At 42.4% G+C, this 24,767-nt stretch overlaps 1 protein-coding gene across 1 annotated transcript in view; it reads left to right on the forward strand.

The window, feature by feature from the left end:
• Positions 1 to 813: 813 nt before the first annotated feature.
• UBE2O (ubiquitin conjugating enzyme E2 O) overlaps positions 814 to 24,767 on the forward strand; it is a 94,161-nt gene continuing 70,207 nt past the window's right edge. The window contains exon 1 of the mRNA XM_065415723.1: positions 814 to 1,146. Coding sequence (XP_065271795.1) covers positions 814 to 1,146 — 333 coding nt within the window. The remainder of the gene's footprint in view (positions 1,147 to 24,767) is intronic.

A 24,767-nucleotide genomic window follows, 5' to 3' on the forward strand; every position in this document is an offset into this window, starting at 1 on the left:
GGCTCTATTCCTGCCTCTGCCACTGACTTGCTGTGTAACCTTAGACAAGTCACTTCAGGCCTTTGTTTCCCTTCTTGCCCTTTGTCTGTCTTTTCTATTGAGAGTGTGAACTCTTTTAGGCCAGGCACTGTCTCTCACCACGTGTACATACAGCATCTAGCACAAGGGGGCTTCAATCTTGGTTGGGGCCTCGAGAGATAATTGATAATAATTAATCCCCGGGAAGGCGGAGGAGAGGGTTAATTAGCCCTTTGGAAAGCACCTTGAAACTATCCTTAGCAGCACCATCATCTTTCTTCCTCTCCTCTTCTTCCCATTCTTTCCCTTCACTCCTCCCACACTTTCCCTTTCCCTCTCCACTGCCTTCCCTCTGTCCCTCCCTCCTCTCCCATCCCCTCCTGCTTTTCCCTCCTCTCCCATCCCCTTATTTCTCCTCCTCATCCCTCCATCCTCTCATCTTCTTTCCTCACCTCCTCTCCCTCCATCCCTCCCACCCTCCTCTCCCTCCATCCTCTCATCTTCTTTCCTCTCCTCCTCTCCCCTCCATCCCTCCCACCCTCCTCTCCCTCCATCCTCTCATCTTCTTTCCTCTCCTCCTCTCCCCTCCATCCCATCCTTCTCTCCCTGCATCCCTCCCTCCTTTCGCCGCCCCGCCCCCGCAGCATCCGGCTCCCCGGCGGTGGGCGGGGCCAAGGTGCCGGACCCCGCCCCCGGGCAGTGACTGCGCCTCGGCTCGGGCCTCCTCCCTCCCTGCCTGTCCGCTGCCGGCGGCCGCTCGCTCGCTCGCTCTCCCCGCGCCGCTGCCCGAGAGCCATGGCGGACCAGCCCGCAGAGCCGGCCCCGGCCCCGGGGCCCCCCGCCCCCGCCGGCGGCTCGCAGCGCCTGCTCTTCTCTCACGACCTGGTGTCGGGCCGCTACCGGGGCTCGGTGCGCTTCGGCCTGGTGCGCCTCATCCACGGCGAGGACTCCGACTCGGAGGAGGACGAGGGCGGCCGCGGCGCCGGGGCCGGCAGCTCGGGGGGCTCGGAGTGCGGGGGCCCCGGGGCCGGCGGGGCCGAGGAGAGCCGGGCCAGCCCCCTGCGCCGCGGCTACGTGCGGGTCCAGTGGTACCCGGAGGGCATCAAGCAGCACGTCAAGGAGACCAAGGTGAGCGGCTCATCTGCATCTCATTTGCATGCGCGAGGGGCCGCCGGGCTCGGCCGCGCCCACCCGGGCTCGCCCGCGCCCACCCGGGCTCGCCCCCCGCGTGGAAACGGTGCAGCCCAGGGCCTGGCCCGGCAGCTGCACCCCGCGCCTTCGTGCTCTGCCCCCCTGCAGCCGCCAGCCCCCCTCGGGAATCCCCGGACCTCTGCACTGGCTTCCCGGGGCTGCCGGTCCTCGCGATCATCGCCCCTAACCTTGATGGCTCCATGGAGCTCCTCAGTCATGTGCGCCCTCTGCCCCGCATGCAGCCGCTCATGCGGGGGTGCTGAGAGCCGTTGAGCCAAACTGCAAATCCTGTATAGGATGGAAACCACTGCAAGCCAGCGCCTGCTGCAGCACCCCTAGTTCCAGCACCTATGCGCTCATGACATTTGGCATAATTGCATAGCATACTCTGCTCAGGGACGCCGGTTGTAACAACAAAGGGATTGTGACTTCCTAGGGGCAGGGGCCTTATCCACCAATTGCCATGCTAGCCTGTGGGGTTATGCAGATGGTAAGATGCCAAAGGCACAGCTGTCTCTTAATGGGAAAACGTATCTTGCAATTATTCCTAATCTCAAAAGGCACTTTAGTATGGGATTGATATTATTCCTTATTACTATAATCTGTTCTCTCTTGTTGGACATTTCATTGGCCTCTTATGTATGCTAATTTTGTTGGGATTGAAATATATTTCCCTTCTTTCAGGAGGCTTTAAAGGCAGTAATTAAATCTCCTTGCCTCTCTAACCTGGAGAGGCTACAGCTGTTATCTGCATAGAGGAGATCAAAATGTAGCTGTTTCATTTGGATTTTGGTTTAAATTTAAAATAATCCTAAAAAGTCCAGAAAACTGGTAAAGGCATTGTCTGTGAAGGTGAATTAAACAGTGCCTGGTAATAGATTCTCTCTTCTTTGGGGAGAAGTGGGTGCACTATGTATTTTTTAAAAACCTCAACATAGGGGAGTTAACTGCTAAGTACAATAGCTTTGGACAGTTAAAGATTTCAGTGTGACATAGTGGTGTACAGACATGAAGTGGATTCATGGATTTGCACTTTTTTTCTGAATGATTATTCCTATCAGTCTTGCACATGTTAATTTGTGACCTTTCATTATCATTCAAAGGCTGCAAGGTGTGAGTGTTTGAGGTCTGGTTTAGAATACTCCCACTTCCCAAAGTTAGTCTAGTGCTGGGTTTTACGCACAGTGACTGACAATACTTGGGAGACAAAAGAGAGAGAGGGCAGTCTAACATAATACAAAGGGGCCTGGGATGAATGGGTGTCACACAGAACAGAAGGCCTGTGCTATCATCAAAACAGAAAGAGGCTGCATGTTATTTTATGGTGGTAAGTGAAGATATGAGTCTCTTAGCACAATCTTTTACCCGCCTCCTCAAAAATCATGCAACAGAAGTCTGTTGAAGAAAACAATGCATTTGTAATTCCAGTAGAAATTGGTAGGATCACACAACACTAATAAGTAGAGCCAAATGTAGATTGTATTGTCACTAGGCATGTTGAATCTTGTTTAAAATATATGAAAAATGAATAAGGTATATCCACAATATCTCTTTTAAAAAAATAAAAATAAAAAAAATCCCAAACCCTCATTTTGGATTTGTGGTCCTTAAGTGAGAGTGATTGCTTTTCAAATAAAATCTTCGGCCAAAATTTTTAAATTCGGTGCCTAAAGTTAACCTTTCAAATTCATTTGGAAACTCCTTAAATCAGGGCTCTTGGAATATGTAAATATGGATTTAGGAGTCTAACATTAAGCTCTCAGATTTCAAAATGTTAGCCTTGTTATATTTATATCACATTGCAATATGGAAAACACAGAAGTCCTGAAAGTAACAGAATTCAAAGGAGACCACTTAAATGAGTAGCTCCTTTCCTTTTCCTTTTATAGTCATATAGCTTCAGTGAGGGTGTAAGACTATACAGGTAATATGCAGAAGTGCCCAGATTGTCCTATTGACTTTCCATTTGAAAATCTGCCCCAATGACAAAATTGATGGGAACGTCAGGTACAAGATGGACTGCAATTTAATTTTGGTTAAAAACAGTATCTTACATAAACCTGAGACCAATAGAAGTATAGCCATGAAATAATTTTTTTTGCTATAAACAGTTTTTAAAATAATCTTCCCAGTATTTCTTCTAACTCAAACATTGCACTGTTAATAGGTGAGAACTGAAATGTTAAACTGACACATCAACTCTTCGTTGTCTAAGCTAAGAGAGATGCAAAATGTAAACGCCACATAATTGTTGTTGGGAGGAGAACATTAATTGCCATTTTAATAGTTTATGATGTTAGTAACCAACTGTAGGCAAGGGTATCTAATTTTTAATACAACGTTGAGTCTGACTCTTGCAAAGGTACCTCTAGCTGTGAGGTTGCAAATTTCACTTTCTTTGAAAGTATTTGACTTGATTACCTAAAGCCTGATAACATTAAATCATGGATTTGAGATTAAAATTCTTCTCCACTCTCCTCCCAGTTCTTTTGAAAGCCTACTTTTCTTACTGTTGGTCAGTTTTGCAACGGAGAGGGACTAGAGATAGTCTCAAGGCTTAGAGTCAGCAGACTGGATTCTTTATTCCAGCTCTGCCATTGACCACTTATGACCATGAGCAAGTCACTTGGGGGATGTCTGCATGGAGTAGCTGTGAGCAGTAGGGAGTTGTTTGAAACAGCACTACGTAAAAGTGCACTAGGGAAGTTTTAACGGGCAGTAGCAGGGTCTGAATGGTCGGATTAATGCACAGTGTAATAGTGTGCTTGAGAAATCATGTCCCCATAGTGCATTACCCTAGCATGTAGAACTGCTTTTGGTTTATGCCTCAGTGTCCTTATGTGGAAATGTGGACACTCCTCTACCTCACACAGATGTTGTGAGGTTTAATTAATTGATGTGTGTAAAGCACTTTAAGATCTTTAGATAGGAGCTCTTTCAGTGTAAAATAATATTACTGGCAAGTGCACGCATTTAGCACCAGAGAGGGCAGAAATCCAGAAAAGGCTCTTGTAGCAACATATAAGGATAGCAGAAAATAAATAACCACTAACTTCTTATGCAAATGTGGAAAGTTGCAATGCTGTTCTCTAAACTACATAACCAGGCAACCTGAATTAGAAGCCTACCACCATTCCTAACTTGTTAGGGAATAGACAGTGATAACAAACTAATCTTTTCCATTCCTGATCCTAGCTAGGTTGGCTTTCCTGTGCTTACATTTTGTGGCAGTAAATGTTGCAGACCAGTGTTTGCTTGGATTTAAATGATTTCCTGCATTAATACCAAGTTTAGTAAAATTATCCTTTTACAACAGAATGTGAATTTAGGACCTATGGTAACGAATGAAGACCCTTTGGCCTCACCATTGGAACAAGTACATTAAGCTTGCTTATTACTTATTTGATTCCTAAATATGGTTATTTTCCTAAATCGGTTTCGTGAGTAGTATCAGTAGCAAGGTTCTTCTCTGGTGGCATAGACTCTGGCATTCACACCAGATTTTTATATTTTACCTCTTCCTGCTCCTTTCAAGCCTGCCTTCCTGTCCTCTGCACGTAATCTCAGGCACTGAAACAATTTAAAAATCTTCGTTGCTGAATAGCCAAAAAATCTCCGGTGTTGGGAGCATGCATCTTATCTGTGTCCTGGCTTATCGTCAACCCCTTCTTAAAATCATGTAGCAAAACTTGAATTGCCCTCCTTGCTGATTTAAGCTGCACATGCACTGTCTTCACATTGAACGTAATTCTTGCTCTGTGTACATTATATTTAATTTGCCATCCTAAAGAGAGAGAGCCATTGCTGACTGGCATCAGTGTCTGAAAGTTGCAGCAGCCACTTTCCTAGCAAAGTAATCACAAACATTTTGAATCCAGTCTAACTTTCATTTCAAGAGTTTCTCCCCCAATAAGAACATAAGAATGGCCCTACTGGGTCAGACCAAGGGTCCATCTAGCCCAGTATCCTGTCTTCCGACAGTGGCCAGCACCAGGTGCCCCAGCGGGAATGAACAGAACAGGTAATGATCAAGTGATCCATCCCCTGTCGCCCATTCCCACCTTCTGGCAAACAGAGGCTAGGGATACCATTCCTGCCCATCCTGGCTAATAGCCATTGATGGACCTATCCTCTATGAATTTATCTAGTTCTTTTTTGAACCCTGTTATGGTCTTGGCCTTCACAACATCCTCTGGCAAGGAGTTCCACAGGTTGACTGTGCATTGTGTGAAGAAATACTTCCTTTTATTTGTTTTAAACCTGCTGCCTATTAATTTCATTTGGTGATCCCTAGTTCTTGTGTTATGAGAAGTGATAAACAACACTTCCTTATTTACTTTCTCTGTACCAGTCATGATTTTATAGACCTCAATCATATCTCCCCTTAGCCATCTCTTTTCCAAGGTGAAAAGTCTGTCTTATTAATCGCACCTCATACGGAAGCCGTTCCATACCCTAATCATTTTTGTGCCCTTTTCTGAACCTTTTCCAATTCCAATATATCTTTTTTGGGATGGGGCGACCACATCTGCACACAGTACTCAAGATTCAGAGTGGTAGCCGTGTTAGTCTGTATCAGCAAAAAGGAGGAGGAGTACTTGTGGCACCTTAGAGACTAACAAATTTATTAACTAACTTGTTTGTTATTTACTAACAAATTTGTTAGTCTCTAAGGTGCCACAAATATTCAAGATGTGGGCCTGCCATGGATTTATATAGAGGCAACCTGGTATTTTCTGTCCTATTATCTATCCCTTTCTTAATTATTCCCAGCATTCTGTTCGCTTTTTGGACTGCCGCTGCACATTGAGTGGATGTTTTCAGAGAACTATCCACAATGACTCCAAGATCTTTCTTGAGTGGTAACAGCTAATTTAGACCCCATCATTTTATATGTATAGTTGGGATTATGCTTTCCAATGTGCATTACTTTGCATTTATCAACATTGAATTTCATCTGCCATTTTGTTGCCCAGTCACACAGTTTTGAGAGATCCTTTTGTATGCATTTAGGAAAGGTAGTGAGCGAAAATGCATAAGTGTATTTAATGTTAATAAGTACTTCGTGATCCATTTAAAAATACTTTCCCCTTCTCTTATCATCTTTCATCCCAGAATCTCAAAGCTCTTTTCACCCTCTGATCTTCACAAAGCCTGGTATTCCTGTTTTCTAGATGGGGAAAATGAGGCTGAGTTCACAGGAGGTCTGATCTCCTGACTTCCAGTTCTGTGCTCTAATCACTAGACAATGCCTACTCCACAGTAGTAAAAGAGGCATACAACTGTCTTACTGCATCTACCTTCATGCCAAGGGAGATGGGTTAGTGCTGTTCTAGATTCCCCCCCCCCCCCCCCCCTCAAGTGACAAATAATAGTGCTAGTTTGTTTTTTCAATTATCATGCTCAGCATGGGTTATTGGCAATGAAAAAAAATCCATTCCAATATTGCCTCGTAATAGCACTGGTACTGCATGTCCTTATTGTGTAGGTCAGGAGTATGCTGATAGAGTAGCTTTTCGCAAAAATTTATGGGGATCCAGGACTGGAACAGCAGGGTCCAGGTACAGTGACAGAACTGTGTTGGAAGTTTGTGTTCTGGTGCTAGTGAAGCTAACGAGTTAGTACTGCAATTTGCTCTAAGTTTTTTATTGTTGCTGCTGTTCCATTCAGAACTGCACTGGAAACAGATTCTAGCTAGCAAGCCTCTTCAGTGTTAATTCAGTGACTGTTCAGTCTTGTTGACGTCAGATAACTTCTTGTTTTCTTTAGTTACCCCTGAAGTCTCATTGCAGATCCAACTCTGCTTCCATCCCACACAGTTCTCCTGTACCCTCCCACTATTTATTACTATAATTTCTTGACCTCAAATGCTGTCATGAATATGAGGCAGGAAAACTTTTTTTAAAGAAATGAGTCTGATTTATTTCAAAACTTCTTTTTGTTTGGATTCTGTCCCTTAGTTATCTGTTTTGATTTAAACTTTTAAACTACCATGGTTCCGTATTTGCACTGTGAGGAATAAAAGTTTCCTATTTAGTGGAGGTCTATGCTGTCGCTTCTCTTTATCCCTCTTGTAGTTGGTATCAAACTTATCTTTTGAGACCCAAATATATAAGAATGGCCATACAGGTTCAGATTAATAGTCTATCCATCTAGCCCAGTATCCTGTTTTCCGACAGTGGCCAGTGCCAGATGCTTCAGAGGGAGTGAACAGAACAGGGCAGCTTATCAAGCGATCCATCCCTGAAGTCTGGAATCTGTACTTCTTATTGTAAATGAGTCGGTGGTAATGGTCTGGTCCTGTGAGGTTATGGGGTGCCATAGCTTCAACAGGAATTAAGGCTGCAGAGTATGGAACAGCCCTTGTGAGCTGCATCCTAAATTCTGAGTAATGTGGCTAGTTGTAGAAAATGTACTTGCCATCCATTAGCAAGGGGCAACATGATGAGAAGGTGCCCACCGCTTCTTCTAGGATAAACGTGCAGCAACCCTCTTCCCCCCAACCCCTTTCCCTCCCCGCACTCTGTGCTTTGCAGTTTTTCTCTCCAGTCTAATTCAGATCATGCAGTATGGGTTATTTAGGTGTTAATCGTGGCTAGAGTGTTGGTATGTGATACATAACCATGATTGATGGATAAAAAATTAAGAGCCTGCGAAACCTTCCATCTTCAAAGGCAGCCGGCATGTTTTTCTGTTTAGAAATTCATAGATGTAGAGTATTTTAGCTTTTAACAGGTAAAGATGGATGGTTCTGGGTCACATACGTATGATTTCTTGTCAGGCACCATGAATAAATGCTGATCGCTGTGCTGAATTGTAGTTTTGATGCGGTACGCAAATGTAATACCCCATAACCATTATTACTGGTTTTTATTGAGCAGGGAAAGCTGTATCTAACCCTCTCTTGCTTCTGACATTTCAGTTGGTCTCTCTGGGGATTTCGGAGGAACCACCTGACATTCACAGTGGTTAGAGAAGAGGAGAAGGCTTACTGGAATTTTTGCAGTTCTGGGAAAAATTGATTCACTTTAGTGGATAGCTTGTTCCAACCCTCTGAATATCTATTACAAAGTTATTTGCAATTGACTTGAGTGTCCATTTTGCTCTGCAAGTTGAAGACTTTGATTCATTTGACTCTGGCTATATAGACAAAAGGTATGTCTACACTATGGAGACTATGGCTGTGTCAACGCTACGGCATAGCTATGTCTGCATAACTAGGCGGGCATAACTCCATTGTGTAGATGCAATTTTGCTGACAGAAGGGTTTTTCCTGTGGTGTACGAACATCACATCCCCAAATGAAGTTAGCTATGTCGACAGACGCCCTCTTCAATAGCTGCTGTGGTCAGGACTGTGTGGTCAGGGGTGTAGTTTTTTTGACTGATGTAGCTATGCTGATACAATCTTTCAGTGTAGACCAGGCCTCGGGGATCATCACAAGTATTTTATAATAAAAATGAAACCGTGTGTAGCCTGCAATATCAAAACCACTTAAATAACAGCTAGCATTTTTCCATGAGGGGTTATTTTGAGACATTAAGGATAGGAAAATAATATAGTATGAAGTGCATGGAAGTGGTGGAATTATAGGCAACCCAAGAAATCCATACATAATTATGCCAAACTGCATCCATTTTTTTTTTTTTTAATATTTATAAAATCTTTCATCAGGGAAATGCATTGAAATGCAGCATCTCTTTTCTAGTGTTGATTCTGCAGCAAATCAGCTGCATTCACCACGACATACAGTTAACTGAAAAATAATATCCATTTGTTAAGTTCCCATAACTACTAAAAATGAAAAATAACTTCAACATTTGTTAAATGTCCAATGAGACAAGAGAATGAAAATCCAGTCCAGCCGTTAAAGTACTTTCCTACGTGAATGAGGCTTTTGCTGCAACTCTCATAAGAAATCCTCCTTCATTTACATTATGCAAGTCAGAGAGCAGGCTGCCACCGACAAGCAGTTTAAAGCAGCTCTGAAAATTTAATTTTGTCATCTCTCCTGGAGAATCTGCATTGAATTCAAACTGCAGAATTTTTCTGACAGATGCTTTTGAGGACAAGATTTCACTTGTTTTCCTCCCCTTCCACCACCTTTCCGTATCCCTCCCTCAGATCCCCCTTCTTGTCAAAAAAAAGAGACATAATTTTAATGTTTGGTGTCTGTGTTGGCGCTAGGAGCAATGTTAATAACTGACATTTGCAAAGCTAAAAGCCTCATCCCACTTGACTGTTTAATTACTTGAGGGATTTCAAAGGCTCTGAAGGTTGACAACACCTTCCTGAAATGCTGGCTAGGAAGAACCTGCTTCATTGTTTCCACTCTGCCTGTTCCCTCCCCACCATGTGCTTCTTTTTTCTTAAAATGGAACATCATCATCTTAGAAAACAACATTCTTCTCTGAAATCTTTGTACCTACTATTACACAGTACATTTACAGTTACTAGAACTGAAAGACGAGAGAGACTAGCTTTTTCAGTTTTGCTTTGTGCATTTGCCAGAATTTGAATGTGTAATTCAGTTTTGCTGTTTCCCCAGTACAGTTTTTCTCCCATTTGTGGAGGTCTGTCTTTAACATAGTCATAAAGAGGGAAGAAAAACACTTTTAAAAATAGTATTATGTGATTCTGAAACCACAATAATTGTTAGGAGGCTCCTTAAAAAAAAAAAAAAAAAAAAAAAAAAAGATTTCAAGTTGACAGTTTAAATAGCAAATAAATGTAAATATAAATAAATACATAAAAATCCTACTTGCCATTTCCCATCGCCATTTCACCTACATGTACGTTCACAGCTTTTTGCCTGGATGTTTGCTTTATATTTATCAGAGACTTCATTCTTTGACAAGTCAGGATATTACAGCAGTTTAAAAGGGACTCTACCAACTTGACTTTTGTGAAATTGACTAACTCCAGAAAAAGTCATTTCCCCATATTTCACTCCCGTTAAATACTGTTGTCCTTTTAAAATTCCATCTTTTTTGAGATGTATAAGGGTTTTTCTTCTCTCCTGTTGATGGTTATAACTAGGGCCCTACCAAATTCGTGGTCCATTTTGGTCAATGTCACAGTCAATGGACTTTAAAAATCGTAAATTTCATGATTTCAGATATTTAAATCAGAAATGTCATGGTGTTGTAACTGTAGGAGTCCTGACCCAACTCTGAAGGCAGGAGTGCAGAAGTAAGGGTGGCATCATATGGTATTGCCACCTTTACTTCTCCACTGCTGCTGGCAGGGCGCTGCCTTCAGAGCTGGGTGCCTGGCCAGCAGCCGCAGCTCTCCAGCCACCCTGCTCTGAAGGCAGCGCAGAAGTAAGGGTGGCAATACCGCGACCCTCCTACAATAACCTTCCAGCCCTTCTCCCCCCCCCCCCCCCCCATGACCCTCTTTTGGATCAGGACCCCAAGTTTGAGAAACGCTGGTTCCCCCTGTGAAATCTGTATAGTATAGTGTAAAAGTACACAAAAGACCAGATTTCACAGTCCGTGATGCATTTTTCACGGTGGTGAATTTGGTGGGGCCCTAGTTATAATGGTATTTTCAGAAAGAGAGAAGCTGACTATTTAGGGGCTACAGCGAAATTGGCTATAAAGGAAGTACTGTCAAATGCACCAAATAAACTGAAAAAATAAGGTTTGTTTTTGCTAACTTCTTTCAGCTATAGTGTTCTTGGAGGTTACGGATAACTATAGTAGGTACAGGTTTCAGAGGGATAGCCGTGTTAGTCTTTATCAGCATAAACAACGAGGAGTCCTTGTGGCACCTTAGAGACTAACAAATTTATTTGGGCATAAGCTTTCGTGGGCTATAACCCACTTCCTCAGATGCATGGAGTGAAAAATACAGTAGGCAGGTATAAATTTAATGCATATGAAAAGATAGGAGTTGCCTTACCAAGTGAGGGGTCCAGTGCTAACGAGGCCAATTCAATCCGTGTGGATGTGCCCCATTCCCAACAGTTGACAAGAAGGGGTGAATATCAACAGGGAAAATTACTTTTTGCAGTGATCCAGCCACTCCCAGTCTTTATTCAGGCCTAATTTGATGGTGTCCAGTTTGCAAATTAATTCCAGTTCTTCAGTTTCTCGTTGAAGTCTGCTTTTGAAGTCTTTTTGTTGAAGAATGGTCACTTTTAAGTCTGTTATTGAGTGTTCGGGGAGATTGAAGTGCTCTCCTACTGGTTTTTGAATGTTACAATTCTTGATGTCTGATTTGTGTCCATTTATTCTTTTGCGTAGAGACTGTCCGGTTTGGCCAGTGTACCTAGCAGAGGGGCATTGCTGGCACATGATGGCATATACAACATTTTCAGAAAAATGTGATTTCCTCTCCCCCTCCCCCACCCCACGATTGGCAGGTTTCTCTTGAAAGGATTAATGCATTTAAATCATAAGTGCTTTATATACTATACATGCAAGGATCACTGCAGCTACCTCATGGGTAAAGCATGTTAGTTGTTTAACAGCAATACTCCAACAATTCAGGGAAAGAAGTGACAAATAATACCTGATTTAACACAAAACTGTGAAGGGGGATTTCTACTATGTTGCATGTAATTACCCTGGCCAGAAAGTAGGGTACCAGTTGGAATTTAAGAACTGAGTGAAAATTTGTTCAAGTACAGCAGTGCTGACATTTTCACATGGTGACTCTGAAAGTCCCTATGACAGCCATGAGGCACAACCAGGATGTGACTGTGCCACTTACGTATTGTAGTACAGGAATCTAATGTCCTTGGTGTGTGTGGTTACCTTCATTCCTGACTTGAATGCAGAGTCAGAACTGGTTTCTGGGTTTGCTTTCTCCATCTTAGCTTGTTTTGGATCTTCCTTCAGAACCTAGCTGTGTATTGAAACAAATAGGCCATAAAGCTATAATAATAACAAAGTTACGGTGTGTTGGCTATGTCTGTACAGCAATAAAAGCTGCACTGAGCCTTGTCTCCGGACTGCAGAGTTACGGGCTCATTGCTTTAAGACATTGTCAGATTCTCTGTGGAGCTTGAGCAAAGTGAAACCCTCATTGAAAGTTTAACCACTGGATGAAAATCTTCTCTATAAAAATACTGGAATAGACACCTCTATAACTCCTACAAATCCATTTTGGACACTGACAAACCAATTTGTAGTGGGGAAGAATGTAGAAATTTGGCTTTTGTTATGTGCAGTTCAGCTACTCTAAAGGAGATATGCCGGGTAAGCACTGAATTCAATATTTTTTCCCCTTTCACAGGATAGCCATTCTTACAAATAGGAAGGTTAAAAGCACAAGGCCAAGAGGGTCAGATTTTAAAAATCTGTTAAAACTACAGATTTTTTCCAAAGAAATCATCCATTTTATGTCTAATTTGTTTTCACTGTGGGCGCACATAGGTAAGTGTACGTACATGCTATTAACTTTAAATACGTTAAGAGCATTCATGTGTTCAGCATTATTGGCATCCTCTAGCGAAAGGAATAATAACCTGTTGGAATGGGGACATTTATTGGCTAGTAAGCCAATTGAGGCAGTGACCTCATCTCCTTCTGTGTCTTATACAAGGCCAGGCATTGGCATTTAATAACAAATGAATAATTAGAAACGCAATCAAATACTGCTTTGTCCTCTGTATACCTTTCTTTATAGGACCTGCAGACTTTTATGAGGTTTTTACCCTTTGTGTGTCTAGTTTCCAGCACTTGTGTACCCCAGATTAATTATATGTAGGTGTATTGAGGGACAGATGAACACAAAGCTGGAAAGCTCATTTGTCTTGTGTATTTTTCAGCATTTGGCCAAGACTTTCAAAATTGGGTGCCTACGGTTAGGCTCCTAAACAAGTGGCCCAGTTTTTAAAGGTTTTGAGCAGCCACCCACCCTTGGGGATCACACGGTGCTGCTGGGTGCTGAGCCCTTTTGAAAATTGTGCCATTTATTTAGGGTCCTAAATATGGATTTAGTCCCAATTTTAGGCCTCCAGTTCTAAAAATCATGGCCTTTGTTTTCTTTGTCGCAGTTCTGGGTGCCGCTGCCCGGTATGAAATGGCCGAACACGGTATGAAGATCAGGAACTGTGGGAAAGCTGGGGAGGGGAAGGGAGAGTAATCAGTATCACACTAAACCTTCTGTTAAGTCTGTGAGCTTTTTCCCCCCAGTACACCTCTACCCCGATATAACGCGATCCGATATAACACTAATTCGGATATAATGTGGTAAAGCAGTGCTCGGGGGGGGGGGGGGGGGTGCGCACTCCGGCGGATCAAAGCAAGTTCGATATAATGTGGTTTCACCTATAACGCGGTAAGATTTTTTGGCTCCCGAGGACAGCGTTATATTGGAGTAGAGGTGTAGTAAATTTTAAACAGAAAACTCTCTTCAGTTTGCATTTGCGATGCTATCATTTCACAGCCTCCGTTCATGTCTCTTTTCTGAGATGAACAGAAACCAAATGGCTCTGGCATTGCTCCATTAAGCAGCAGCTATTTTATAGCATAAAAATTGCACCACTTGCAGTTCCTTATTCAGCACACATCAGACACTGCTTAGGTGATAAGTTCTTATCGCTTCTTGTGATGTTGATGCTCCTTTTATGAAGGATGGGGCTCTGACTGGTAAAGAGGCTAGATAGGGAGAAGCAAAGACCAGGAGGGAAGAGGGCTAATTAATTGCCAGGTAAAAGAGAAGGTCTCAACTCTGTTCTTTAGATTGAAGCAGGGGATTTTTTACTGGCTTAGTTCATCATTTTTATTAAAAATAACTGGGCAGTATTTCCATCACATTCAGTGGAAGATGAAGCTCCTGCTTAGAGTAAAATACATTAGTGCTAGAAGGAGCTGGAATTAGTTCCATCATGACTTCTTTTTAACCTACTTTTCAAAAGACACTATTCTAATTTTCTTGAGAATGAAAGAGGATTATATGTACGAATCATTTTTGTTTTAAGAAATAGGGTTCTGTTTCTCTGCTGATAATGATACTTAGTGCTTACTTAGCACTTTTAATCTTCAAAGCATTTTCCAAACACTAATATCGCAGGACCTCTGTGGCCATTTCTCCATTTGGGAAACGTGGCAAAAATGTCCCAGTATTGCTCACACTACTTCTGTCAGGTGGTATTAGCGATATTGGGAGCCCTAATGAAGCTGGGCTGCTCTTGTGTTAAGTACTCTGTTCATTAGACCTGCTCTAAGCGGGTTAGACAGCATGGTAATAAAAACACCTGCAAACTGCACCTGAGCTGTATTAATTTCAGGAAACTTTTTGAAAATCCTCAGTGCAGAGACAGCCAGAGACTTCTGTTCTGGACATATTATCCCTCCTCCATGACTTCCATAGCACATCGGATCACATGCTGTGTAGGTGCAGCCTGTTGCCACTACACAATCACAGTCTACGTTCAGGTTTTAGGGGTTATCCTTACTGATTCTGGAGCTCAGATCACCTTTGCAAAGGTCTGTTCTTTTGCTGTGATGAGTAACTTTTTAAGACTAGCAAGTAAACGCTCGTGATGATTGGTAATGGGGAAAAATGCTAAAGAATAGGCAAGGATACTTTTGTGTGGTCTAGAAAACTTTTATGACAATTTTGGAAGGCTGTCTCAAACATTTTGTATTAGAAATGTATTCAGTAATGTGTAATAGGCCGTTAACTTCTGGAAGGATGTTTAATACCTTCAAGGTCTTTTATAGAATCCAAGAGGTATTAAGAATCTATCTTAGTCACTAGTTAAATGAACTGATTGTAGAGCTTAGCCCTGAGTGTAAGTGTGGTGAAGCACAATCATAACTAACATATCTACGATGACTTCTCTGACCAGAATGGACACTATTATTTTTCTTCAGCATGCTAAGGTCCACAGATCTGTTACAATGGGGTGTTCAGCTTGCTTGCCATGTGAAGGCAGAATCAAACCGGTCAGTCATGGGCAGCAGGGGAATGCCCCACCCTCTTGACATCCTTGTCTCCTCCTTCTCCCTCCGCCCCCAGCAGTTCTGTCTCCCCAGCATCAGGCAGCTCAGCCAGAACTTTACTAAAGGAAAGGTCAACATTTTATTTTAAATATCCAACTTAACATTTTGCCTCATCATTTATCTGTCTAATTCCCAGCAGCGTCCCAGACTGCGTTTGCCTTTTACGGAGATTGTCCTCTCATCTCTGCTTCCCCTTCTGTTTTTGAAGTTAGGAGCTTTCTCTGAGATCCAGTATTGTACTCAGGACAGAGTAGTCATGTCTCCAGTACTGAGATCAGCCATGTAGCTACCATCTATAAATTCACCAAATTTGAAATTTGGGTCATCCAATATTTAGCCAGTGCCATTTTTGTTGGAAGTCTTCTCCACATCCTAATCCCCAGGGGAAGATAGAGGATGTATATTGTATGTAAACATTCACAAATACAGTATATAAGGAACGATTCTGCTTCCCATCCTGAAGTCATACTGCTGTGAAAATCCTGTTGTAACAGATCTGTGGACCTTAGCATGAATAACAGTGGGAAAAGAGGTGTGCTTACCAGAAAATGTCCTTACTTTGAGTAACAATGTCCACAGGTGCAGCCCACCCCGGAGACAAATGGATCATCCAGAATAAAGAGGGAAATTGACATCCAAAGATTTGGGTTTGGTTTGTTTGGGGGGGATTTCCCATGCTTTGTAATAAGAGAAATCATTGTGCTTTTTTTCTCAATGTATATTTAACACAAATTCTGTAGTTAGGGAAAGTAGATCTGAATGGTCCTGGCTGTGGAAATTATCTGAACTTGGAGAAACTCCAGGGGCAGGCCATTCCCCTGCTGCCAGTGGCTCACAGGTCTGGTTCTGGCCCTGAGCTGCAAGCTGGCTAAAGTACCCATTGTGATGAATCTGTGGACCTTTATTTCTCAAAGAGGTGAAATTTTCATGTAAGCTGAGATGAAATTTTCCTATTCCGAACCATAGTTTGTAGCCTGGTTTGCTGAGCATTCTTCAAAGGGGAAAAAAAATCCCTGTCCATACTGGTCAGAGAAACTACTAGAACTCTACTTGACTAGCACTTGACTAACATTCAAGTCCAACATTTGATAATACCTAAACAAGCAATCTGCTCTCTCTCATACAATAACCACTGAGTGTTGGGAAGGTGTGAGGAGCTGCAGATTAGCTGCAGAAGTGGGAATTCTGAGAAAATAATAGTTGTTGACATATGTGCTCTTCATTTGTCTGCTCATCTTTGGGTACGATGAGCTCAGAGGGTATGCGTGTGTGTGACTCCTCTTCCCTATCCTCTAGTCGTTTCCCAGTTCTGGTGTAATTAAAAAGGAGATGGCAAAATGATCATGAAAGAAGGGAGTTAGCCATAAAGGATTACCCAAATGCATGGGTAACTGGTGAGGTACCATGCAGCATCGGAATGGGAGAGAATAATCAAACCCAATGCACAAATATTTACCCCATACCTTAAGCATCTGCGTCCTAAACCATCTTCTTAATACATTTGTTTAATTAAGATATCAAACTAATCTGCTAATCCTAGCTAAAAGATGTTTGGTGTCTCTTTGCATATCCACCAAAGCTGTGAACCTGTTGCCATCTATCGTTGTTTCCATGAAAGCTACACAGATTTTTGTTTTTGTAGTGGCTTATTGTATTGGTCGTACAGTTTTACAATAACCATCTATTCGCCCAGAACATCTACTGACGCATGTTGCTGAATTAGTTTATCACCTGCTCTTTGGTCTCCCAGACTAGAAAGTTCCTGTTTAGTTTTATGTGGGGTTAGAAATTTGTCCTGTACCAACACAAGATGTCCTTTAGTTCACAAAGTAAATCTGCCCTGTAATGGCTATCGTGGTAAAGTGTTAAGCCCTGGATAGGTTATTCTGCTGTAACAAAATGATGAAAAGGGCTGCATTTTTTTTTTTTAATTTTTTTTTTTGGTTGTGAATAATGGGTTGTCTTAATGCCTGATTCTCTGCTGCCTTCCACCTTGTATAAACATGAATACCAGTGGAAAATGGGCGTTAAATGCTACAGTGGATATAAATGAATGGAGAATTTCTGATTTGATAGCATTTCGCATCCTCTCTGCATTTGTAAGGCCGAGTAGAATTGGTCTATTAAAGTATAAAGCTCAAATCATTGAGATAGTTGATGCCACAGGGACTTGTGCAGCCTTTCATTTCCTGCACTTCTTTTCCTTTTGTCTAAGAACAAGTTGTTTCCAGTTCAGTATTCAACACCACTTCTGTCAGGGTAATATATCTTTATCGTCAAGAGGGATTGATTCGATGATCTAATAGATTTTGTGTGACTGTGCTCTTAATGGAGGACTCTAATAACTAATATGGTAATAAATAACAGGAACATGCTACCGCTTCAGAAACTCTTATCCTTGTTTGTATATCTAAAGCTCCTTAATTAGGTGAGAGAAGAAAAATGCAAAAAGTGTGAGAGAAACAGTCTCTTCAAAATCTTTCAGCATTGATGCTTTTAAGGTTTGGGAAAAGTTCTGGCCTTTCCTTAATCAAGCTGTGGCTGTTTTCTCCATTCTCCATGGCATAAGTTAAAGCCAAAGAGTCAGCCCTATATATTAGTCTCAATTTACTGGCTTTTTTTCACAGTTGAATTATGTCTTTCATTAGCATAGTGAACGTGGCATTAGTTCAATGTCCTGTTAATTCAACATATTCTGTTATTTAATTGGCGTTCCTATGGAAAAAACGCAATGTGCATTTAGACTTAATTTAATCTCTTCCACTGTGATGCTTTGGCTTCCCCTTTGTTTTTGCCCCACGCAGCTGCTTTTTCTTCAGATTATTGCAGTCTTTGTGATTAAGGCATGCATGACCATGAAAGCAAGGCGGTTTTACAGAGAAAATACTCTTATCTTTGAACTCCCATAGCGGGCTTATTCAGCGCAAAGCAGCTGGAATGAGGCTGGACTTTTTGTCATCCTGGGAGAGACCGTCAGGAGTTGCAGATGCAGTCAAAAAGGTTGTGATAGCCCTACCTGCCTAAATCTGGAAAGTATCTGACAGCCCTAGCAACAGCCAATGTGGTATACGCCACAGATCACTCACCCTGTCTAGAGGAGTACAGTTGGTGTATGTGGCTCATCGCTTAAAGAGAGATGCAATCAGCATACATTTTGACTTTTTTGCCCTTTTTTTTTTCTCTCTAATTTGTTTGCCTTGATCTCCTCTTAATCTGTCATTGATGGGTAGTGCTGGTCGCTACCTGCTGGCAGGAGAACTGCAGTGAGAAACTCTCAGTGAAAGTACTGAATGGGGCTGGCCACTAGAGGTGATTACATGGCTGACTCCTTATTCCTGCTGCCATCCCAAGAAAATCCACTGAAAACGATCACTATTTTACTTTTTGAATGGTGTACGTTTCCAGCTAAGTGTGGCTCATGGATTCAGTTGACCAGAGAGGGGTCACAAAAGCAGTGGAGAGAGCTCTTTCTCTAGAGACTTGAGAGCTCTCCAACATGAGTCTCCACAATTGGTGAGGGCATTTTGTAATAACACTAAGCAGATATTCATGCAGCCTCACTTCTGTGCACTGCAGATCAATCTCTCCTCTATGCCAAAAGCAATGTGTTGGCTTAATGGATTTATGTAACAGCCACAGGAATGAAAGGTCCCAAGACCTTTGTAAGACATTCTGTTTGTGCTGGAGGTTTTCTATGAGCTTTGCGGGAGAGCTGCATTTATGAGATTCTGTCCATTGATGCCAAGAACATTCCCTGAAAGGTTGGAATTGATCGGATCCAGTGTTCCAAAGTTATCGCGTTGCATCGAAATGGACAAATGCCATCAAGGTGAACATAGGGCTTTGGATCACTGGCCATTGAGGAGGCGTTGGTATGTGCAATCGGGCAATTCAATGAACAAATGTCCTTTTGGTTATTTTTCCTAATATATTTCCAGTCGTCTGGGTGAACTCTGCTTTCAAGTGTAGCAGAATTCAGGTAAACTTTGTTGTTCTTGGACAAGGTAAAAGTGGGGAATTTTTCATATGCTTCCCTGTTGGGGCAGATGCTGTTCTGGGCAAGCTTCCCACACACTGCTGCTGTATCTCACTCATCCCTGACTCTCAGCATTGCTTCTGTTCCCATCCTGGGCCTTTCTGGAGAAGAGACTGCCTGTCATGTTAAGTTGTGCAGTGGTTTTGCAATATGAACAAATGTCCGCTAGGGACTAGGATGAAACAGTTGCATGTATTTTCATTTATGACCTAAAAGCCATGATTTAAACTCTGGCCTTTAGAGGTGAAACATTAGTACATTAACCCATCTTGGCATCAGTACATTTTAACAAGGGTGTGTGTTGGGGGGAGGGAGTGAAGGACACACCACTGAAACATCAATTGTGTGTAAACAGCATACAGAGTGTTTGAGAAGCTATAATGTGGCAGGAGCTGACCATCTATATCTTTTGTCAGATCAAGGTGTTACCTTGCTTTGCATCATAGGTCTTTCAGACTATGCAACTATTGATCAGTCTTCCTTTATGGATTCTGTTTTGAAACGTAAATGCTTTCTTCATGCATTTAAAGCCCTGCACGGATACAAAATTTGTATCTGCATCCGATCCGTGATCCGGAAACACAGTGCGTGGATATCTGCGGATGTAAAGTGGATATCTGCAGATTTGCAGGACTCTACATGCAGTTGAAGCATCTGTGTTCCTTTCCCAAAAAATGCTTTTGTGCATTGCACTGCTGGATATGGATTGATTTCCTCTAATAGAATGACTTGTATTCTCAGGGAAAGCTAAACTTCTCCAATTCCACTACTTTGTGGTAAGTTCTAGGTTTTTTGTGAATCATGGAAGTGTGGTCTCTTTGCGTGCTCAGATTGTCAGTAATATCTGATGGTGTGCTTTTCAATTCAGTATTATTTTCCATAATTCTTCATCATTTCACAATTGCTCTCTGAAAATGGGTGCCAGGGTTTTACGTTTATTCCTTACCAAAATATTTTTTCCTCCATCCTGTGTGCGCACTGTGGGCGTGGGCTACAGATGGTCAATTTCCTTTTTTTTTTCCTCCCCCAGAATGAGACTTGTAATGTGCCTTGGTTCATTCTACAATTCAGGTGTTGGACTTTGCAAAAATATCCATGTGGTTAGTGTGTGTGGTGGAAGAGGAGGGGGACTGAGTTTTTCGGTTTTTTTGTTTCTATAGCTTTCTGAAATTACTAAAATACTTCAAGACAGAAGAGAAGGGTGCTATCATTTACAACAATAAACAATATTAGAGGAAAAATAATGGCTTCAAATTGATAATGTCACATTTAAAGTTGCCTCATCAAAAGCTTCATCTGCTTAAAGTAACTTAGTTGTTGGGGTTTTTTAAGATACAGGTTTCAGCTTTAAGCAAAATGTTGGTTTTGATTTTCAGGGTACTGCTGTTCAAACATACTGTGCTAGCCTCGGTACTGTGGACGCACTCCGCCGAATTCACGTGCTTTATACACCGAATGTATAAAATTGCTTCCGAAAATTCGAATAGAATAATTTCGAATTAATTTCGTACTGTAGACGTACCCTTAGATATATTTTGTGTCTCAGGGAGCTAGAGGAGAACTTCATTGCGTGAAGCATCTTTCTTCGATTGCAGTGATGGCAGGTGGTCTTATTAAACAGGCTGATAAGATACTAGCAAAGTCTCCAATGGGCTAAGCTAATTCATTTATGAAAATGTTTAGAAGTGTTTATGTTGTCCTAGTTGTGACTTATCAAGAAAACTTACCACTGACCTCTGTGCATATAGTGACCATAGAATTTAAATATGATTCTGAAACATTGCTATGGCAGACGATTTAACTTTGTGATTCAAACACTGACGGACGATCGTATTCTGTATGGCCAGTGTTTCTTTTTATGTGTAGCTGAATCATAATGGGAGTCCAATTATTTCTGTTAATAACAAGTTATCTGTAGAAATTAACTCTGAACTGAAACTACCTCTAGAGGAATTACGAACTTACTGTCAAAACAAACATTTTTTTGCATGGAGCGCCTAAAAAGGATAAGAGTAGATTTGGAGGCTGCTTATTTTCACAGTGGCAAAGAAATTCAACACTTCTTGAAAGGCAGCTCAGCCAGACAGCTTGCTCTTTGGTAGGTAGAGAGTACAGCTCTTCCCTTAGAAATCTGTAAGACAGCGACTCCATGCTCAGTTCATAGTTTTGCTAACTGGTATTCAAACGTCAATTGATGCAGTGCTTTGAAGAGGGGTGATAAAGGTGGCTGAGAGGTGCTACTGGTAATCTTCCCTAACCTTTCCAAGGTCCCAATTGATGACGGTGTCGTCGGTCATAGATCAAACAGAGAAGGAGAAATTTTCCTTACTATGTCAATTTAAATTTGCCCCCAAATTTATATATTTTTAAAAGCTTGCTTTACAGCCTTATGGCCAATAGAATATTACAGTGGATTTAAAAATTTTTTTTTTAACATTCTGCTGTAGTTGATTGGAAACCAAATGTTGCAAGGTTGAGAGCCTGAAAGTGAAATTAACTTTGCATTTCAGTGGGACCATGCTGAAGGAAATGCAAAATGTAAACAAGCATAAATAGCAACTAGTAAATTTGGCTTAAAAAACTTCCACCTCTCTTGCTTTAAGATGGTGGTGTCTTGTAAATGCGTTCGATCACACTGTGGTTAAGTTGACAGTGGCCCTTGAATATGTTCCACACCAATTCAAGCTTCATTCCACAAAGTCTTCTCTAAAAAGTTAGATTGAAGTTTAATTATAAAGTTTGTTAATTATTTTCCATGTTCTGCTGCTTTGAACTTTAATCTAAAAGCTCTGTGAGCTAGTTAACAGTTTACATACACAGGTTGATGCCTATTTAAGATCCACGTGTACTGTCTCCTCCTGTTAGAGATCTTCCATACTGATCCAGATGCTTGGGTATCTCCAAAGACAAAGTGAAAAAGTAAGGAAAATTCCCCTGTTTTTAGTGGGAAATAAGGGAAATGGCCATTTTCCTCATTCATATCCTGTCCAGGCTGATGGTGCTTAGCACTCAGTGTCTGAGCTGAAATGAATTGGTGAATCTCTGCAGTTCTAGCAGACAGCTATCCATCACAAAGCCACAACCACCACAGCTGGCATTAATTAAAGTCTTGGTTGCAGACCCAGTAAGGAGCCAAAGGATTTACTTGGTAATGTGTCCCCCACCACTGAATGGTAGCCATACCCGAGGTGGAACTTCAGGTAGCTTACGTGAGGAAAAACATACCCTCTGCTCCTCCTAGGTGAGAAAACTAAGAATTGCTTAGCCTATCCTTCAGTTAAAACCTGAGTAAACTCCCTATCCAATTCTGAGTCCTTCAAGGAGACCTCCAGCAAAATCAGGGGAGACTTGATTTGATTGTTGTACCTTAGAACTATCTCACTGTAAGAGACTTTACATCAGTGGTCCCCAACCTTTTCCGTGGGGCGGGCGCCGGATGACTACCCGCCAAGGACCGTGGCCGCCAGACAAGCAGCTGCCGAAATGCCGCCGTGAAGCGGCAACGTCAAGAGGCGTCGCCGCTGAAATGCCGCCGTGAAGCAGCGTCATCAAGAGGTGTTGCTGCTGAACTGCCGCCGAAATTCGGTGGCATTTTGGCGGTAGCTGTTCTTGACATTGCCACTTCACGGCGGCATTTCGGCAGCTGCTTGTCCGGCAGCCAGTAGGCGGGCGCACATGGATGCCCCAGCGGGCACCATGGCGCCCGCGGGCACCGCGTTGGGGACCCCTGCTTTACATCATAAAAAACAAGGGGAGACATACCCTAAATTAATAATTAAGAGATTAAAGGAAATCATCTTCAAGATGACTTACAAAGTGGAAGAAATGGGTCTGTCTTCACTACCAACGTTAAAGTGCTTGTTTTAACGTGGTTGTGTAGTCGCGGCACCAGCACTGGGAGAGAGCTCTCCCAGCGCTGTAAAGAAACCACCCCCACGAGGGGAGTAGCTACAAGTGCTGGGAGAGCGGCTCCTAGCGCTGGTGCACTGTCTACACTGCCACTTTACAGCGCTGAAATTTGCAGCGCTCAGGTGGGTGTTTTTTCACACCCCTGAGCGAGAAAGTTGCAGCGCTGTAAAGTGGCAGTGTAGACAAGGCCTTAGTAACCCCTTGTTCTCATTCTGGGCCAACATAAAAAGGAGAGGCCGGTCACTTTTTTCCTATACCCCTGATAATCTCATATCTGTTAAATCTCCCCAAACAAACTCATTTCTATGCAACATAATCTTAGTTTCTTTTGCAGTCTCATTGTGTGCATATCCTATTCCCTATTATCATCTGCTCTCTGTGCATCTCTTGGTTTTACCTGCTTAGTTTACTAACACAAACAAGGGCTATTTTTACTGCTGTCAGTGCTGTTGAGTCCAAGCCGTGGCAGAGCTGTTATGCATCACGCATCAACAAAACTGCTAACAAGGTTCTGACACATCCAAAATCTTTATTGCTTGTGGGGGTGCGTGAGGCAGAAAAATGGTTTGTTTTACCTTGTAAAACTGGCTGTATATAGGTGTCTTTTTTTTGAGAGAGAGATTTTTTTTAAATGCTATAAACTTGATACGAGATTGTAGCAATACATTGGGCAACCTGTATACATCGATCACTAGACCGAACAGATTGAAAGGTGAAATTTCTTAACTGCATCATATGTATCTCGTCAGCTTGTCAGTGCCACATTGAAGCACTTGGGAATGAACCATTGTCCCTGCAGGTTAGCGCATCATGGCAAGGCTGTTTCTCAGGGGTAGTGTGGGACTGATAGTGCAGGTGAAAGCATGCTGGATTGGGTCTCTGGATTAGATCTTTGATTGGGCCCAGAGACACTTTAGACCCTGAGAGTAGTTTAATGCCATTTCTTTCTAGCTTGAGTCTGCTCTGCCTCTCTTTATGCTGACTCCTATTGTGATGGAGGGTTTGTGAGGTGGAAGGCATCTAGAGGGGGCGGTCTGGTGTGGAGGTAACCAGCAGGGAAACCCAAACTAGCCCTCTGTCCCAATAGCCAGAAACTCCTCATCCCTGTTGTTAGTGCCCCCTATATTTACACCTTAGTAACTTTAATTGGGGGTGGGGGGGGAGCTGCTAATATACACCTCTACCCCAATATAACGCGACCCGATATAACACAAATTCTGATATAACGCGGTAAAGCAGTGCTCCCGGGGGGGGGCTGCGCACTCCGGTGGATCAAAGCAAGTTCGATGTAACTCGGTTTCACCTATAATGCAGTAAAAAAAATTTGGCTCCCGAGGACAGCGTTATATCGAGGTAGAGGTGTATATACCCCTCCCCTCAGTGTCTGCGTTGATTATTTCCTCTCTGGATGTAGAAATGATCATTAACATTGCGGCAACCCTCACTCTTCTAAATTTCTAGTAGTCCCTTCACATTGCAAATACAGAGGACAATAAAACTGCGATCTCCCCCTCCTGCCACACCCCCCCCCCCACTAGTTTTGGTGTCGTCCTCCGATTTAAACCTGGTTGAATTTACACCCCCAAAAAAGTCAAGAAGCAGCCACACAGTGCAAAGAGGTGCTTGGCAGTTTTGTGTTTAGTTGATCAAAA

Source organism: Emys orbicularis, chromosome 13, assembly GCF_028017835.1.
Source record: "Emys orbicularis isolate rEmyOrb1 chromosome 13, rEmyOrb1.hap1, whole genome shotgun sequence".
NCBI classification, from domain to species: Eukaryota; Metazoa; Chordata; order Testudines; family Emydidae; genus Emys; species Emys orbicularis.